The sequence below is a fragment of the Bubalus bubalis genome, chromosome 18 (genome assembly GCF_019923935.1).
Source record: "Bubalus bubalis isolate 160015118507 breed Murrah chromosome 18, NDDB_SH_1, whole genome shotgun sequence".
NCBI classification, from domain to species: domain Eukaryota; kingdom Metazoa; phylum Chordata; class Mammalia; order Artiodactyla; family Bovidae; genus Bubalus; species Bubalus bubalis.
The window spans coordinates 50,998,930-51,018,017 of record NC_059174.1 but is presented as its reverse complement, the minus strand read 5'-3'; the positions used below and the strand labels follow the sequence as shown (position 1 = coordinate 51,018,017).

General features: G+C 44.0%; 1 protein-coding gene and 1 pseudogene across 1 annotated transcript; one reads left to right on the top strand and one right to left on the bottom strand.

The window, feature by feature from the left end:
• The first annotated feature begins 10,515 nt into the window (after positions 1–10,515).
• Positions 10,516–11,925, top strand: LOC102412389 (annotated as a pseudogene).
• Positions 11,926–14,833: 2,908 nt separating this feature from the next.
• TEX101 (testis expressed 101) lies at positions 14,834–17,945 on the bottom strand. Its single transcript, XM_006052399.4, has 6 exons — positions 17,857–17,945; positions 17,130–17,231; positions 16,857–17,000; positions 16,530–16,718; positions 15,327–15,455; positions 14,834–15,169 (listed from the first exon to the last, which is right to left on the bottom strand). Exons 2-6 carry the CDS (start codon positions 17,191–17,193, stop codon positions 14,934–14,936), a joined length of 762 nt encoding a protein of 253 aa, XP_006052461.1. The 5' UTR covers positions 17,194–17,231; positions 17,857–17,945; the 3' UTR covers positions 14,834–14,933.
• Positions 17,946–19,088: the final 1,143 nt, after the last annotated feature.

Here is a 19,088-nt window from a genome sequence, read left to right as displayed (position 1 = left end):
ACAATGTTGGATTAGCTTCTACTACATAGCAGAATGAGTCAGCCATACATATATACATATCCCCTTCTTTCTCTATTTCCCTCCCATTAGGCCCTGTGTACTATCAGGATTCCAAGTGTCTCATTGGTAAAGAATCCTCTTGCCAATACAGGAGACCCACAAGAGGCAGGAAATAAGGGTTCAGTCCCTGGGTCGGGAAGATCCCCTGGAGAAAGGAATGGCAAGCCACTCCAGTATTCTTGCCTGGAGAATTCCATGGACAGAGGAGCCTGTCAGGCTACAGTCCATGGGGTCGCAAAGAGTCAGACACAATGGAGTGACTAACTTTCACTCATTCACTCAGACAAATATCATATGAAATCACTCACATTTGGAATCTTTTTTTTTTTTTAAGATATAAACGAACTTATTTACAAAGCAGAAGCAGAGTGTATACAGTTTGAAAACAAATGTTTACCAAAGGGGAAACATGGAGGCTGGGAGGGATAAATCAGGAGCTTGGGATGAGCGCATTCACCCTGCTCTATATAAGATAGACAACCAATGAGGACCTACTGTGTAGCATGGGGAACTCTACCCAATACTCTGCGATGGCCTGTATGAGAAAAGAATCTAAAAGAGAATTAATATATGTATATGCATAACTAAATAACTGCTATACGCCTGAAACTAACACAACAGGGTGTGTGCTCAGCCACGTCAGTCGTGTCTGACTCTTTGCCACCCTATGGGCTGTAGCCCACCAGGTTCGTCTGTCCATGGGGATTCTCCAGGCAAGAATACTGGAGCGGGGTCCCATGGCTTCCTCCAGGGGATCTTCTCGACCTAGGAATCGAAATCACGTCTGCCTGCATCTCCTGCATTGCAGGTGGATTCTTTACCCACTGAGCCACCTGGGAAGCCCACACAACATGGTAAAACAACAACACTCCATAAAATTAAAATATTAAATAAATAAAGGATTTGTTCTTTCATGACCTATCTGAAATGTTATTTCTGTCTGGAAATATATTGGGACTGCTCTCTGGTCAGGTCTTGCCAGTTTTCTTACTTCCTTCTTGCAGTTAAATTGTCCCCCTTCCCCAGTGGACTGTAATCTTTGGAAGAACCAGCTGGACTGGGCTCTCTGCCCTGGCATCATTCCTTAATGTAGAACGTGGCACAAATTTGGTCCCTCGATGTTTTTCAAAGGGCATGTTACCCTTTTAAAAAAATCAGATATTCTGGAGAGCAATATATGAGTTAGTAGTTGAACTTGAATACGACAAAGTTAAATTCACAAGTGTCAGAAATAATAAAGGACCTGGAAGCCAGAGCCTAATCTTTAGAGGCTGTGGGAGCTGGTGATGACCTTTAAGTCACCATTCAGGTGAGGTTGCCATTCTTGGCTTCTATGATATGGAGACTGATAACTGAAACTAAAACTAAAAACCTGGAGAAGAGCACAGCAACAATCCAGTATTCTTGCCTAGAGAATCCCATGGACAGAGGAGCCTGGCGGGCTGCAGTTCATAGGGTTTCACAGTGTCAGACACAACTGAAGCGACTTAGCGCGCACAAAACTAAAAACCAGGTGATATTAAAGGCTATTCAGTTAGGGAACCTAGAAAAACTTCACCTGTGTGTCCAGAAAAGCAGCAAAGAAATTTTCATTTTTGTCACTCTAAATGGATTACAAAGAAACATTTATTTAGGGACCTGCCTGGCAGTTAAGACTCTGAAGTTCCATCCCTGGTTGGGGGAACTAAGATCCCACATGCTAGCACTGTGTGGCCAAAAAAAAAAAAGAAGAAATATTTCTTTAAGGAAATACACTGAATATCAGTAGAACAGCAAAAGTCTGTGAGATTTGGAATGATGCTCTGCATGCACCTCCAACTCTGGGTGATGAAAGTAACATTAACTGGGTGTAGCAAAAAGAAGGTTCCTGGGCTTCCCTGCAGGTCCAGTGGTTAAGAATCCACTTTGAAATGCAAGGGACACCAGTTCGATCCTTGGTTCAGGAAGATCCCACAGGCCTCAGGGCAACTGAACCCATGCACTACAAGTACTGAGCCCATGAGCCACAATTACTGAAGCCATCACACCATAGAGCCCGGGCTCTGTGACAAGAGGAGCCAGAACAATGTGAAGACTTCAAGCAGCCCTGGAGAGTAGTCCCTGCTTACCAAACTAGAGAAAGCCCTCACTCAGCAAGAAAGACCCTTAAAAATAAAAAATTAAAAAATAGAAGCCGGATTCCCTCATCCCCCTTCTCCAGCCAACGACTATATAGCATCATTGTCAGTGGGGCAGGCTTCCAGCTTTACTCACCCCACTCAATTCCGTGTCGCAGATGGATAGAGGGAAATTTCAGGCAAGTGCGATCAAGAGGCTAGAGACTGTCTCCTCCAACGCAACTTCAATCATGGGGCTGAGGCGCCATTCAACAATAGCAAGCTGAGAATACAGGGATCTCCATCACCCTTACACCAGCCTGCTTGTAGTGAAGATTCTACATGCCAGGAGAAGCAAGCCAAGAAGACCAGAGGCTACCACCCCTGCCAAGTGTCCTGTTTGCCAGGAGCCGGCGGTGAGGAGCTCCACTTGTGGCAAAGGTATGAGGAAGGAGGCTCGGCATATCAAAGGCGGGATCGAGCCTCAGGAGTCCCCCTGGAAATTCTCGAGCATCTACCCCCAAAACCAGAGTCTGCCTACTTTCTGCTTTGTGCTCTCACCTACACCTCTGACTTTACGGAGGGCTGTCCCCCACTACTTCTCTATGAAAAAAGAAATAACTTATAGCTCCAGTTAATAATTCCTGGGTCTGACAGTGTTTCAACCCACAAATTCCTTTGGAAGTCCTCTAGCCTGCCTTAATAGGTTTTTCCGGCCACATGTGATTGTTCAGAGCCTCCCAACTGTGAGAGGCATGAGATGTTCTAAACTGTCTAAATACAGATTCCTTTGAGCAGTTAAAAGATTGATTAAAATTGTATTGGTGAAGGGTTTTTCACTTGTTGGGCCAATGTTTGCTGCTAAGTCTCCATATCCCTTACCTACTGTGTCCTTGGCAGTGTATTGATACATATAATGGGTGTATAGAAATGTAAGTAGTAGCCTCAATGTTTGTAACCTTGGACCCTTGAGTTAATTCTTTTCTTGATTGAGCCCACCTCACCTTTGCTCTGTAGGAATGCAACTTTATCCAGTGCTTTTTGGAGGCTGGCGCCTGACTTTAGAATAATCACCTTTAGAGAAAAATAAGTTTCCTAAAATGTTAACAGGCCTCCTGGCCAGAAGATGATGTAAATCACCTAAATTTTTGCATATGATAAGTTTGAAAGCCTGGCTTCGATTAGGATCAGAAACTGCTGACCTTGCATGACTCTACCCCTTCCCCCATTATCCTCTATTCATAACTTAAGGTACAAAAACTACTTTGGAAAATAAAGTGCGGGCCTTGTTCACCGAAGCTTGGTCTCCCCATGTCGTTCTTTCTCTCACCTTCTGGCTGAATTATTCAGCCTCTTTTCTCCACTAAATTTTCTCACTGAGCTATCCTTATTTAACCACTCTTTATATCTTTAATTAACATTTAAGTAAGCAATTGTTTCCTGATCCTCGCCGATGCCGTCCCCGCTTCGAAACCCCTGACTCCACTGGGGCTGGACCCCGGCACCTGTTAATAATAAAGCGGGTGTGGCATTCTGAAAAAATCTCTCCACTGTCCTTGCCTCCAGCTCCCAAACTGTGGCTCAGAGATACAGATAAGAACAAAGAGCTTTAAGGTTCTTCGCACAGAAAGCGACTTTATTTGGAACAGAAAGGGAGGCTGGGGGTGGGGGGTGGGGGGTAGTTCATGACTAAGGACACTCTGCAAACAATGCAGATCAAAGATAATTTTTTTTGATGAAGGCCATTTTTTAAGTCTTTATTGAGTTTGTTACAATATTGCTTCTGTTTTATGTTTTGGTGGGGTTTTTTTGGCTGTGAGATATGTAGGATCTTAGTTCCCTGCTGCTGCTGCTAAGTCGCTTCAGTCATGTCCGACCAGGGATCAAATCTGCATCCCCTTCAGTGGAAGGTGAAGTCTTAACTGGACTGCCAGGGACATCCCCAACAATGGAGATTTTGGTGGTAAGCAATAAAGAGGAGACTAGTAGCCCCACTGTGTCAACTAATTAAACCCTAGGCTCACTGTCTAACAAAAGAGAACTAGGGAAAGAGATAACTAACAGGAGTCCTCTGGGGTTAGGACAAACTCAAAGCTTGGCCTCAGAAATGACCCTTGACTGAATTTAATAGAGTCTGAATGTAAAGCAATTTATATCCCAGGTACTGTCAAAAACAATAGGATAGGTGCTTTCCTGGTGGTCCAATGGTTAAGAATCCACCTGCCAATGCAGGGAACACGGGTTCCATCCCTGGTCCGGGAAGATTTCACATGCTGTGGGCCAGCTAAGCTCATGGGCCACAATTACTGAGCCCTAGAGCCTGTCCCCTGCAGCAGGGGAGGCCACAGCAATGAGAAGCCTGTGCACTGCAGCAAGAGAGCAGCCCCTGCTCACCGCAACGAGGCAGTAGCCTATGCACAGCAGCAAAAAAGGCCCATTGCAGCCAAAAATAAATTTAAATTAAAAAAAAAAGCCAATAGAATAATCAGCCAGAAACTAGTGGAACTTAAGAGCTGGGTGTGATAACCAGAGAGATCGAGGGAAAGACAGACGGCTTTGGTAGAACCACTGTCTTTCCAGGTAGACTGTGTGTATGCCCAAAGGAGGTGCCCTCCCAAAGGGAAGACTAACATCAGAGGCTCTCTGCAGAGAAAATAGACATCACTGAAATAGTCTAGTCAAGTCACTGAACAAACAAAAAGACAAGCAAAGAACAACAAAAGGAAGCCTTGTTGTTTATTATTATTGCTGGTTTTAATCAGTATTCAGAGTAGGGACAATATATTATATAAAATGTTCAGGTTTCAATAAAAATGTTGGACACTTATAACGATACAAGAAAGTATGACTCTTGTACAAAGTTGCAGGTTACAAAATAAATGTAAAAATCAATTGTATTTCGATACACTGGCAATGAATACTCTAAAAACAAAATTAATAAGAATATCAAAAATAATAAAACACTTGTTCAGTTGCTAAAGAAGCACAAGAGTTATTTTAAAAAATCAGAAAATATTTCTGAAAGAAATTAAGAAAGGCCTAAATAAATGGAAAGACCCCATGTTCATGGATTGGAAGACCTAAAATACTGTTAAGATGGCCCATGCCCTTGCGCTTAGTCACTCAGTCGTGTCCGACCCTTTGAGACTTCAGGGAGGGACTGTAGCCCGCCAGGCTCCTCTATCCCATGGGATTTCCCAGGCAAGAATGCTGGATTGGGTTGCCATTTTCTTCTCCAGGGGATCTCCTGATCCAGCGATTGAACCCATGTCTCCTGAATTGCAGGCAGATTCTTTACTATCTGAGCCACCAGGGAAGCCCATTAAGATGGCAATACCCCCAAACTGATCCAGAGATTCAACCCAGTCCTTATAAAAACTCCAGCTTTCTTCTTATTCTAAAATGTGTACGGAAACTCAAGGGACCCAGAATAATCTAAACAGTCTTTTTTTTTTTTTTTTTTTTCAAGATTTGTGGTTTAAAGTCATTTAATTTTTTTTTTACTTTGGCCATGCCACACAGCTATTGGGATCTCCGTTCTCTGACCAAGCATTGGATCTGGGCCATGGCAGTGAAAGCCCAGAATCCTAACCACTAGGTCACCAGAGAACTGCCCAAACTAGTCAATTTATACAAGTGATATTTTGCTACAAAATAATTTACTTACTTTAAAAAAATACATATAGTGCAAATTTAATGTGTTGCATACCTAAAGATTATGTCTGCCACATTTTATCTGTTCCCCCAGTCATGGATATCTGAGTTGCCTCCGACTCCCTACAAAAACGCACAAAGGGATTATACAAATTGTAGTTCTAAAACTTTTAGTGTAGAGCAAGGAACAGATAAATGGCCCAATAAATGATTATTGTCTTCATTAACATTAAACAATAATAAAAGAATCTGAACAACTCATTTTGCAACCCCTGATCAAAACTCACCTCCCACTCTGACATCACTGCCCTAAACGAGGATGTGCCCACCTGGCTACTAAGACATCATCACAAAATAGAGGAATTTTCAAATTCTTACCTTTCTGCAGTGCTCATCCTTCTCAGACTTCTGCCTCTCTTCTTGTCTACTCTCTAGAACTTACTGCCTTTCTTTTTTCTCATTAGCATCAAGTTTCAGGTAATCAGCGGCAGTTGGTGATGGTTAGTTTTGTTGTTTCTTTTTTTAACAGATTTCTTTGGAAAGGGTTATTGGAGGAATAAGGAGTTTAGGGTTTTATTATTCAGCCTTTACATTTTATTTATTTATTCGTTTATGGCTGCACTGTGTCTTCATTGCTTTGAGTGGGCTTTCTCTACTTGTGGCAAGCTGGGGCTACTCTTCATTGCGGTGTGTGGGCTCTATACTCCAGCTCAGTACTTGTATCGTATAGGTTTAGTTGCTCCACAGCATGTGGGATCTCTCCAGACCAGGAATTGAACCCATGTCCCCTGCATTGGCAGACAGATTCTTAACCAAAACTAGGGACTGCCAGGGAAGTCCCTAGTTTTGTTGTTCAAGAGGAATGTGTGTGCATGCAAAGTAGAAGTTTGAAAGTGAAAAGTGAAAGTGTTAGTCAGTCGTGTCTAACTCTGCGAGTCCATGGACTGTAGTCCACCAGGCTCCTCTGTCTGTGGAATTCTCCAAGCAGGAATACTGGAGTGGGAAGCCATTCCCTTCTCCAGGGGAGTTTTCCTGACCCAGGAGTCAAATCCACATCTCCTGTATTGCAGGCAGATTCTTTACCATCTGAGTCACCAAGGAAGCCCCAACAGCGGAAGTTTGGTTCACTTCAATCAGCAGTTCTGGAAGACCCATACATCAAGTTTCCAGTCACATTTTATGGATGCTATTAAGTCGTAAAGCTGTCGGAAACAGTGCCTGTTCCTGAAGTGTTGTTACCTTGTCTGGAGAGGTTATACATTGTGTGGGAACAGTATGATATTGAAGGGAAGCTAGCAGGTAGGTACGCCAGGGCTCTGCGGAGGGAGATCAGTGCCAGCAAAGTCAAGAAAGGTCTGCTGGAGTTGCAAGGAGGCATCTAGTGAGACCCTCCAGGGTGGGTAACTGGGAACAGGAGATGGAGTTTCAGAGAGGGAAGGACATGAACACAGCCCTGGAGGGAGCAACGAGTATCATGGGTGATGTGGAGGCTGACGTGGGTGGCTGAAGTATCTACATGGCAGGGTTATATTTTGCTATCACTTGTATCTGCCCACATTCCCGTTCTTTTTTTTCCCATATTTTTGGCTGCACTAGGTCTTCCTTGCTGCGCACAGGCTTTCTCTAGTTGCAGTGCCCGAGCTTCTCATTGTGGTAGCTCTCTTGCTACAGAACACAGGCTCTAGGGCATGTGGGGTCAGTAGTTTCTGCGCACCCGGGCTTAGTTGCCTCGCAGCATGTGGGATCGTCCTAGGACAAGGATGGAACTAGTGTCCCCTGCACTGCAAGGTGAACTCGTGACCACTGGACCAAGGGGGAAGCCCCCCATTCTTTATATTACTTCTCTTGCCCTGTCTCCTCCGGTCAGTCAGTAGGCCTATTACCCTAGAAATGCAAGGAGACAAAAACACCTTTATGTTGAGCCTTGAAGTTTCAAAAGAGATTATGTAAAATGAAATGGAAGTAGATGTGATTCCAAAGGCCTAACTTTTGCTTATTAGACATGGAATTTTTAAGTTTCAGTGTAAGAATGAAGGCTTTATGGCATGATAGGTTTTTTTGTTTGCTTGTTTTTAAGCTATCCATCTTATAGAATTTCAGTTTCTTGGTCAGGGATTGAACCTGGGCCCTAGTGTTTGTTGGCAGTCAAAATCTTGGCTTTCTCTGCCCCCCAAAAAGAAATAAAAATACAGAGACAGAGTTGAAAAAAATAGGTGGCTTTAATTCTCAGCTGGCAGAGGGGGAACACTAGGTTCATGCCTCAAGAACTGTGCCCACCCCACCATGAGGAGTCTGCTGCTGCTGCTGCTAAGTCACTTCAGTCGTGTCCGACTCTGTGCGACCCCATAGACAGAAGCCCATCAGGCTCCCCCGTCCCTGGGATTCTCCATGCAAGAACACTGGAGTGGGTTGCCATTTCCTTCTCCAATGCATGAAAGTGAAAAATGAAAGGAAGTCGCTCAGTCGTGTCTGACTCTTAGCGACCCCATGGACTACAGCCTACCAGGCTCCTCTATCCATGGGATTTTCCAGGCAAGAGTACTGGAGTGGGGTGCCATTGCCTTCTCCAGTGAGAAGTCTAGGGGCTTATATAACATGAAGGCTCGAAATCAGGGGTCAGTGATGAGGATCAAAGGTGTTAAGATCTTGTCTTCTTCCTCTTGCATTGTTTCCAAATAGTCACAGACTGGTGTCAGGTAGCCTCTGGCAGTCTGGTGGCCCAGAAGTTGGGTCCATTGTCTTCTGTGCATTGTTACAGAGGTCTTCTTTCTGATCTGTAAGAAGAAAAAAACTACAAGGGTTGGTTTGCAGAGAGTGGTAAGCACCAGATATAGGATGTAAATAGCATAGAATCAAAGGATAAGAGGTATGAAATGTAGCTCATGCAGAATTAGGGGTCAGAAAAGAAAATTTAGTTGCAGACTACAAATAAGAAAGTGAAAGTGAAGTTGCTCAGTTGGATCTGACTCTTTGTGACCCCATGGACTGTAGCCTACCATGATTCTCCATCCATGGGGTTTTCCAGGCAAGAATGCTGGAGTCCATGGGGTTTTCCAGGCAAGAATGCTGGAGTGGGTTGCCATTCCCTTTTCCAGGAGATCTTCCCAACCCAGGGATTGAACCCAGGTCTCCCACATTGTAGGCAGATGCTTTACCATCTGAGCCACCAGGGAAGTCACACAAATAAGAAACAAAGTAAAAACATCCCTGTGGCTCAAATGGTAAAAAAATTTGCCTGCAATGTGGGAGATCCAGGTTCAATCCCTGGGCCAGGAAGATCCTCCGGAGAAGGGAATCACTACCCACTCCAGTATTCTTGCTTGGAGAATTCTATGGACAGAAAAGCCTGGCAGGCTATAATCCTTGGGGGTTGCAAAGAGTCAGACACGACTGAACTACTAACGTTTTCACTTTCAAAGTAAAAACTAGGAATGTTCAGGCCTGTTCACTGTTCTGTTTATCTTCTTTGTTCTCAGAAAAGAGAAAGAAAAACTCATTCCTCTTTTTTCCTTTTCACTGCAAAATAGGCCCTCAGCAGTGAGAGGGCCAAGTCTCCAACCACTGGACGGGCAGGGAATGCTTATGGCATGATTGCTGAAAAACAAAAAATGGATATGAGAAGAATGCATGCTAGTGGCCTGTGGCTGGTGGGTAATAAATTCCAGGGTCTAGGTCCCATCTCTTTCCCAAGGACCTTAGGAAAAAGCAAGTCTCTATGAAATTATCTTTTCTCCAGAACTTGGAGGAATTTCATCAATTATATGGGATTCCTAGGCTGCTTCAGATTCCTGGAGGACCTCAGTGGGATTTGAGAGCAGTTGGAAGAGGCTCCAAAGTGGTTAAGAGGGGTGACAGAGCTCACAGGGCCTGCATGGAGCCCATGAACACCAGACCGGATCAAAGGCTTCCCAGTGGAAGCCAGCAGGAATTGAAGCTGAGAACCAGACATCAGTGAAAACTTGAACTTCAGCAGCACGAGGGGTGAAAACTAGACAGTCACCTCCTTCCCACCAGCGCTACAGCAAAGCTGTGGATAAAGAGAGTGGAAAAGAAAAGAAGTCCTGAATTGATTGATTAGATCTGAAATGAGGCTTCCCCAATGACTCAGGCGGTAAAGAATCTGCCTGCAATGCAAGAGACCTGGGTTCAATCCCTGGTTCAGGAAGATGCCCTGGAGAAGGGAATGGCAACCTCCTTCAATATTCTTGCCTGGAAAATCACACGAACAGAGGAGCTTGGCAGACTACAGTCCATGAGGTTTCAGAGTCAGACACGACGGAGTGACTAAGCACGAGCAGGGGATCTGAAATGACTGAGAACACCCCGGCTGAATTTGTAACAATTTATTCAAACAGGTTAAGTTTCTTCTTCTTCTTTTAATAATTACTTGGCCCTGCTGGGTCTTGGTTGCAGCATGAGAACTCTTGATTGTGGCATGTGAGATCTAGTTCCCTGACCAGAGATTAAACTGGGCTCCCTGCAGTGGAAGCAGTCGTAGCCACTGGATCACCAGGGAAGCCCCAAACTGATTAGGTTTTACCTACCACTAGGTAGCAGCAGCAGGTAGAATGGGGAATTGTTATAAACAAAAGTATCATAAAAATTAATCATACATTTGAATAGTTTATTATTTATATTATGACATTAGAAAGTTTGCACACTTGAGTTTTTGGCCTGAGAAATTTGTTCATGCCATGTCAAGCTTATTAGCATATTATAATTTTTAAAATACCAAAACTATTCACAGGCCAAATTTTTTTAAATGGTAGCTCTCCTTCATTCACTCAGGAATGTCTTCTGCAACTGTATTCAGTGCCATTAAGAAACCAGTGTCAGATTTCAATCATGGCAGCTTCCATTTCGGGCTACACCTTCAGGGCTGTGTGTTTCCACAGGGCCAACAGCAACGCTGACCACCTGCAACTCTCTTCTTCCATTCCTCTCAGGAAGGATTTTTGCTGGGAGAGGTAAGGCAAGAGGAAACCTTCAGCATCGATGACTCCCAAGTCAGCAACACATAATTTCTGCAAGTAATTGAAATCCATAACCATCATCCTTGTTCAAGACTTTTTAGTTTTTATGACTATGCAAGCAAAGTTAATGAAGAGAGCTTGGATAGGATTCTTAAAGATCGGAGAAAGAAAGTTATTGGGTGGTACCGATTCCAGTGAAACACGCAGCAGCAGATGTCATACAGACAGAAAGTGATCCATAAGCAGCTCACCTGCACCGTCGTGGTGGCCGACCTCATCTTCCTCCCCTTCAGCTTCATCTCCATGCCAACAATTCCATTCATGCTTTAGAATATGTTCTCTTTAGATAGAAGGTATAATTAAAGGCTATCCCTCACTATTCCCAATCTAGGCAATACTAGCCAGCAAGAGTATAAGGTATCTTCAGTGCCAAATACTTCGCAGAATTATGCCAAAGTTATTAAAGAACATGGTACTGACTTTTTTGACAAGGACAGACGAATGAAAGACATTAGGGCAATTTATCAGGTTTACAATGCGCTTCAGGAGAAAGTGCAAGCAATGTGTGCAGCCATAGAAAAGAGCGAGTGAGTTGTTGAATCTTGTCAGGCAGAAGTGAATCAATTAAGAAGACAGATCACTCAGAGGAAGAATGAAAAGGAACAAGAAAGACGATGGCCACAGGCAACGCTGAGCAGACAGATGCCATCTGAAAGTGTGGACCCCACCTTCAGCCCTCAGATGCCCTATCCAGGGTTCACAGCAGAAGGTCAAAGTACAGCTGGAGATGCAGAGGCCTCAGACCCGCCTCCGCCTAATTCTGATCTTCACCCAAATAATCAAGAAAGTACTCTGAGTCATTCTCACATGGAAACTAGCATCTTTATGCCTCGACCTCAAGCCATGGACTCCTCCAGTTATGCCTCCACCAGTGCTGGACTGAAATATCCTGAAAGTGGAGCAGACCCCCTCCTTCCCACAGAGCAGATGGAGACGGTGCTGAGGAATCAGACGACAGTGATCGTGAAAATTTGATTGCCCCTACAGAGTCCTCTAATAGTGAATACTCACATTTAAGGGATTCTTGACTCATGATACATCCTGACGAGGGCCCCAGGAACGCTCAGACCTCCCAGATTTAACTGAACGCAAGAAACTCTCCAGTTAGCACTGTTTTTCTTAATCGCTAATTGAGAGAATTTTTGAGGACTTCCTCTTGGGGGAGAACTGCTTTCTCAGACCCTGGACTCCCCAAGACAAGAGTTTTTGGCCACAGACTTTGGAGGAGCCTCCAAGGGGTCCATGCGGGGTCCTCGCCTGCAGACGCAGTGTGCAAGGCTCACAACAGAGTCATTAAGATAATCAAATTGTCCGAATTCTGGTGCAATTCATGATGTACCAGTAAATTTAGGCAAAGATAAATTTATCAATGTCGTTTCTGTTCTTTAAAATAATTTGGAAATTAGAGACTAAGCACAATTAGTCTATAAATGTTCTATAAACAAAAACCTTATCTCTTGCACTATCATGCCTTGAAATTTACTTTTTCAAAGGAAAACTAGTTTAGCAGCAACATTCAAAGATTGGAACAAATCATATGTACCTTCTTTTGTCTGCATGACTTTGTGAGATCAAAAGAGACGGCTTTGTTTCCACTTTTTTTCTACTAGCCTGCTATGTGTTGTCACTTAAAATGGTTGCCTTTAAAAAAAAATGTAGAAATACTAATTACCAGTGAGTAATCATCCAAATAAGTATGTCATAAAATAAATTACTTATTTTTCTTTCAGGGAATTCCAGTGACTGTTGTGTTGCACTAGCCATGTTTATGGTCTCTGTTCTGGAGTCTTAAATGAAAGACACACAACAGTATAACAGAAAGGAGTTATGTTCTAGACCTGAGTTTTACAAGGAACAGACTCCAGACACCGTGGATTTAGCCAAGTTCGTACATAAAGGTGGTAACTTGTGTAGATCTTCTGACAAATCCTAGTGTTAGTCTTATCTATGGAAGAAAGACATCTAATAAACTGTTTGGGAAGCTTGGTTATTGAATAGAGATTCATTTTCAATCGGAATAACCATACTTTTTTAAGTTACCGTTCAGCATATAGCTGTGGAATGTGTAGAGACTTTCCTTGGGGATGCACGTAACATTTTTATTTACTGCTTCTTTTCTAGTTTTGCCCAGAATGTGTGAAACCACTACAGACGTTCATGAGTATGACATGCTCCTGGTTTGGAAAAGACAAGACCCCCTCCCCCATTTATGGCAGGGTCAGCCCACAAAGCTAATGCCATGGATTATAACTGCCTTTTCTTTGGACTAGTTACAACCTGTACGAATAAGAAAGTTGTTAAAAAAGCTTAAAATCCAGGTTCAAAATAGTTTCATTTTACAAGAAAGAAGTTTTAGTCTGACTGGAAATTAAGTGCTCAAACTGCCATTCTTCAGGTAGCTACTCGACAGATTCTGTATCTTCCTACTCTCCAGTTTTATTGGGCTTATACCACTGCCATTTGATTTGAAATGTTTCAGGGCTTCCCTTGTGGCTCAGCTGGTAAAGAATCTGCTTGCAATGCGGGAGACCTGGGTTTGATCCCTGGGTTGGGAAGATCCCAAGGGAAAGGCTACCCACTCCAGTATTCTGGCCTGGAGAATTCCATGGACTGTCCAGTCCATAGGGTCACAAGGAGTCAGATATGACTGGGCAACTTTCACATCACTTCACTTCAGACGCTTTATCTGTGAATGTGTTCCAGTGTTTACCAGCCACCTCTAGTGGCTTCAGCACCAGTGTGAATTTTTTTTTTTAAGTGCCATCGCCATCTCCTCTGTTCAGATTTTTACATTCAGGAAAATATTTTTATTTTTATGCCATACTGAAACCTACAATGCATATCTGACAAAGCAGTTAAATGTGACAATAAAAACTTAATCACGAAAAAAAAAAAAAAGAAACCTGTGTCCTATGGGAAACACCTACTTGGCTTTTTTGGTTTAGTTTGTTTCTGATTTTGTGTTTTACCCCAAATAGTATTTACCAGTCATGGCTCTGAATGCTTGTAATTTCCCACATTTATATGTGCCCTCATTAAGTTAAAATTTTGTTGGTGTTTCTTCTCACTCTTTAGAGAGATTTACCAAACTGACACAATGGAGAGCTGGATGCCTAAGAACAAAGATAAAATATTAATTTGTGTGGGGAGATTTTAACTCCAAAAGTTAGTTAGAACCAGAGAACTTTCTAGAAAGAACTTGGCTGGACTATGCTATGATCAGGCTCCCTGTCCTTTGTGGGAGGGGTCAACAGTCTGCAATAAAAGTCTCTCCTCCCACCTCCAGTGCAGTTTATTGTATGTCAGTTAAGCCTCAATAAAGCTGCTTTTAAAAAAAATGGAAAAAAGTCTGTTTCTCTTTACTCTTTTACTTTGCTCTATATAGCTCCTGTATCACTGGAGTCTTTTACAATAACATAGACTTTATGTATTCTTGAGTAATAAGTTAAATAAAAAAGTGTAAGAATTTGAAAAAAAAAAAATCTCCCCATTCACATTATTGTTTGGCTCACACTCACCAGAACCTATGGAGCCCTAGCTCCATCCTAAGTTCCCTCTGTCCACTGAGGAGGCATTAAGTAGGCAGAAGAGTTGAAAAGGAATGATATAAAGTGGGCAAGGAACAAACAGGATAGGGGAGACAGGGCCCATTGTAACTGAAGAATTGGAGTCTGCTTTTTCTGACACACCTCCCCAGAAATTATTAAAACCCCAAAGCACATGATTTTAGCCTTACAACTGGGTTGGGAGTGTTCTAGAGGAGGATAATGTTAGTCTCCTGTCTAGCCAGCAAGAGAAGGAAGTCTACTACAGTGAAAGGAATACCAGACTTTATGGCTTTGTCCATAGCTATGTTAAGTGTAAGGAATTCACTCAAGTTTTTGAGATCTTTGATTCCCTTTCTGCAAATGTGTGGGTTGGACAGCACGAATTTTAAGGACCCTCTTCTTAGCACAGTAACACCACTTCTAGACTTGAGGCATACACAAATCACAGAAGAAACTTTATTAGAAATCTCAAATACATTCACAGAAGCTACTCTTCAAATCTCCACCTGCTCAAGCTGCCGATGATCAGTCTGAAGAGATGATTAGGGACCAGAAGCACTCCCTCCAAGGATAAGCAGTAACAGCATCAGCAGTAGCTTTAACTTCCAAACTGAAGTGTGAAGCCACGTGGCCCTATTGTCAATCTTTCGGGTCGAGATGGACATGGACGGGCAAGTTTCCTTCACCCACAGGGGTCCTATTTTAAAGACCCCAGACATCAGCCTGCAACCAATGATCGATGTACAGCCTTTGATCTCCAAAAGTGAGTTGACATTTCCTGTGGAACAAGGATGGGGCGACACATAGATGTTTGAGGAAATCAGAGAGGAATCCAATCCTCACCTCATTCCTGGAACTCAGTGTCAGAACCTCTTAGGCTACACGCAGATGCCTGAGGTTTTCTGGCCTCTGAAACCATCAGATGTTCAGCTTACCTTCAGAGACCTGAAGTTTCCCCTGATAGCATCGATCTGTATCGTTGGGGCAGGCAACAGAAGGAGCATTCAAACAGGACCCCAGAGCCAGACAAGTTGGGCAGTGGAGGCCTGTTGTCCCTTTGGTTTCTGAAGAGCGAAAAGAGAGAAAGTTAAGGATGTGTCCTGCCTCTGGAGTTATCTCTCCTTGCTGCCTTCTCTTCCTCGAGTCTTCCCTGCTGATGCCTCTCTACTCAAGGCCTGTTACTACCACCTCCCCATCCCTCTCCAACTGATTCCTGTTGTCAGAACACAATCCAACATGACTTCCAAACTGTGTATAGGTGTGGAGGTACAGATACACAAAGGACACAGTTCCTGCCATCTAGGATCATTGTCCTGAAAGAGACAGACATGTAAGTAATTAACTACCATACAACTCTGTGGGCACTGTGGCCACGGTATGGTAGCAAAGAAATGGAAGAATGCTTAATTATCTAAAATAATTTGGTTGAATTTTTTCCGAGAATGGACACCTCAGTTGAGATGGAGGAAGAACAGAGGTTAGCTGTGTGAAATGGGGGTTGCATGAGGGTAAAAAAGCCAACAGCAAGGACAGTGGCCTGAGGCCTGGAAGTGTGAGCTGGCTTGGTGGATTTGGAAATTGTGAGAAATCACCAGGTGTTGCTATTCAGCTGGTAGGCACAGACAGGCAGGGCTGGACTGTTTTTTATAGCCAGCATCCATTCTGATTGGTCAGTACCATCTCCACTGTTAAATATTTTGAATCCTGCCCTAGCTAAAACACAATAAATGAGAGAGGGAAGAGAAGAAAATGACCTGAAAAGGTAGGTGTGGCCAGGTTAGACTTTGAGGACAAATGCAGTAACTGGGCTGTGGCCACATGGCAATAGGGAAGCCGGAGCAGTTAGACCGATGCCACCAGCCTGCTCAGAAACCTCCACTGACATCTTATTGCTTAATAAACCCCAAATCCATTTTACACTTCAGCCTTCACTGATGTCCTCTGCTCGGAGTACACTGTTTACAGTACTCCAAGGTGACAATTTAGAAAAAGAGAGACAAGCAAAAGGTCTGAGGTCTTTTTGTGTATGGCCCACCTGAACCTAAACCAAGTAAGAACACAAAGAAGGAAGCCTCCCATTTTCTTTTCCGGAGTGTATAGAGTTTCCCTTAGCACCCATCTCTTCCCTTGCAGGGTACCTTCTTCAGTCTCTTGTATATTCCATATATCATATAATCCCTCTCTGTTATTGCAAAAGGGATCCTCGCAGTAGTTACTGTAGGAGATTGCAGCTAGGCTGGGGGCTGCAGTGTGCTGGATAAACGTTATTGCCGGTGTCCCATCCAAACTGCAGCTCTTAGTGGCCAAAATCGCTGTCTTGGTCCCTGCTGTGAGACGGGAAGGAAAGAAAGTGGGTGGGGACGCTACTGTTTGGCCTGGGGAAGGTGCAACAGTCTTAACATGAACATAATCATCTCCCCCCCTCCCCTGCCCCCACCAGCCCAATTGCCCCTTTCTCATTTTACCAGTTTTGATCAGCAGGATGGTTTCCTGGCACAATGTCCCATTGTCACAAGCTTCAACTTTCTCTGAGGTCCAGTTGAACATGTTTGCTGCATCCTCCTGGATACCCATGAATGTACCCTTTTGACAAAACAATTTCTGTGCCACTGGGGAGAAAAGGAAATAAAGATGAGCACTTGTCCTTCTCTGCCGGGGCCCCAAATCACTCTTTTTTCACCAGAAATCCATCCTCCTTGACCCAACCACTCCCCCACCCCCACATCTCCAATACATACTGATCAAGGTCGGGGCTCCTATAAGAAAGAGGAGCAGCAGACCCTCAAAGTGACAGGCTCCCATGGCTTCTTTTAGAGACGTTTGGAAGAACTGACCAGGATCTGTGATTTGATGGACATGGACAGGAAGCTTTTCAGCCACATGGAATAAGATAAAATCTAAGCAAGCACCGACTTAAGGGCAGAGCTTACGGGTATATATAAAACGATGACTTCTAAAGTCAGTCTGTCCCGATCTAGCTTGTGAGTTTGGGCAACTTAACTAGTTAACAAGCCTCAGTTTCCATAGCTGTACTTCTCAGACTCAGCCACCCAGACCAACGAGCTCAACAACCCGTACTCGGCAACCTCTGGAGCCATAATCCGGCCTACAGGTCCCTTCTCCCTCAGACTCTGGAGTCCAGATTCAAACCTATGCCCTGGAGGCTCAGGTCTCTCGGCCCCCATCTTCATTCGAACCCGGATTCTGAGGTCTCAGCCTGGTCCTAACTAAGGATCCAGGAGTTTGGGTTCAGCCACCTTTTCTGGCAGGATGCGTGATTCTGGGCACCCAGCCTCTCCCCTCTCAGATCAACGAGCGCAAGGCTCCAGCCTTCGCCCTGCTAGCTCCAGGAGTCCCGCTCCCACCCCAGCCTTATCTTTACCCAGGACCCAAGAAACTGGGTCCCCAGCCCCTCTTTTTCTCTTTAAGGGACCAAAATTCCTCCTGACTTCCAGATAATCTCACAAAAATATACTGGTGCTGAAGTAACGCCTTGGAACGCCACACTCTCGCAGCCCGGCCTTCTCCTTCAAGCTCCCTGAGGCACGGAAGGCGGGACCTGTTTCACTCGACAGCTCATTCGAAGACCCATTGGTTGACACACAAGCGTCTGATAGCTCATTGGATGAGCCTGGAGGAACCCCACACCCCATTGGCCTACCTCTGACCTGCTTGGAACATACACATGCGCAGAATGGCGAGTGGTGTGTAAACCGGGGGACCGAGAACTCGCTGGTCTTGGCGGTGCTAGGCCCGCCAAGTGCGGGGGCGGCGCATCCCCAAATGACCTTGCTTAAACTTTTCTGTTTGATCTACAGAGTTCATACTTCCCTAGCCGCACTAGGAAGGCAAACCTTTGGCTTTCATCCCCCGAACTCTTCTCCTAGCCCAAATTCCTCTCATGGTACCAGCTTGGCCCTTTCCCAGCATCCATCCGGTGGCCATATCTGTTGGGAGTCAACTTGGTCCCCTCACTCTTCACTTGCAGTGGTTCCTGCTCAGCCCAGGCCTCATCCTCTGTACACACCAGGGCGCCAGCCTCCTCCGTGGTCTTTTGGAAGACTGAATAGAGGGATGCTGGCTTCAGCGTTATTTCTGGCACCCTTGAACGGCAGAATGCCATTGTAGCTAACCCACATATTGGTATCAGTATCATGAACAAGATGCATCATTCAGATTTCTTGTTTATGGCTGGAAATCATTATTTATATATATATATATAACACATATATATATTACATATATATATATTACATATATGTATACTTACATATAAGTTCTCTGGATGTAACAAAGATGCCATATGTGTTCTTTCAGACTTGATACTGTTTCTGTGAGTTTTGTGGTATAAATGAATATTTATTTTTCATAGAGAAAATGCCACAGTAAGAATGGTGTTGGTAAAACTCTTAACTTTATGTGAAAATATATTAAGAGCTTCCAGTTGGGGACTGTTAACATTAAGAATATAATTATTAATATTGTTATTCATGTAAATATTAGAAAGAGTTAATATACATAGTAAGAGAGCATTCTGGTCCAAAGACCCTGCCCCTCAGGACCCAGGAATCTGAGCCACACTCCCTTATTTTGGGGACTCAGGCCTCCACAACTCACCTTCTCTGATCTGTAACAGTATGTGGTTTTCCTGGATTATTGTGTAACTATAGGTCTGGAGCAAGGTCTCAGATCTTGGC

What these genes read in the sequence shown, in the direction of transcription:
- TEX101 (XM_006052399.4), bottom strand. Translation starts at nt 17,193, where the DNA reads ATGGGAGCCTGTCACTTTGAGGGTCTGCTGCTCCTCTTTCTTATAGGA. An exon ending in AGGAGCCCCGACCTTGATCA is followed by an intron (nt 17,001 to 17,129) that starts GTATGTATTGGA and finishes TTTTCTCCCCAG; the next exon opens with TGGCACAGAAATTGTTTTGT. An exon ending in GAAACTTCAGGTCTCTGAAG is followed by an intron (nt 15,170 to 15,326) that starts GTAAGCTGAACA and finishes CTTGTTCCACAG; the next exon opens with GAAATGTCAACTCACTTTTG.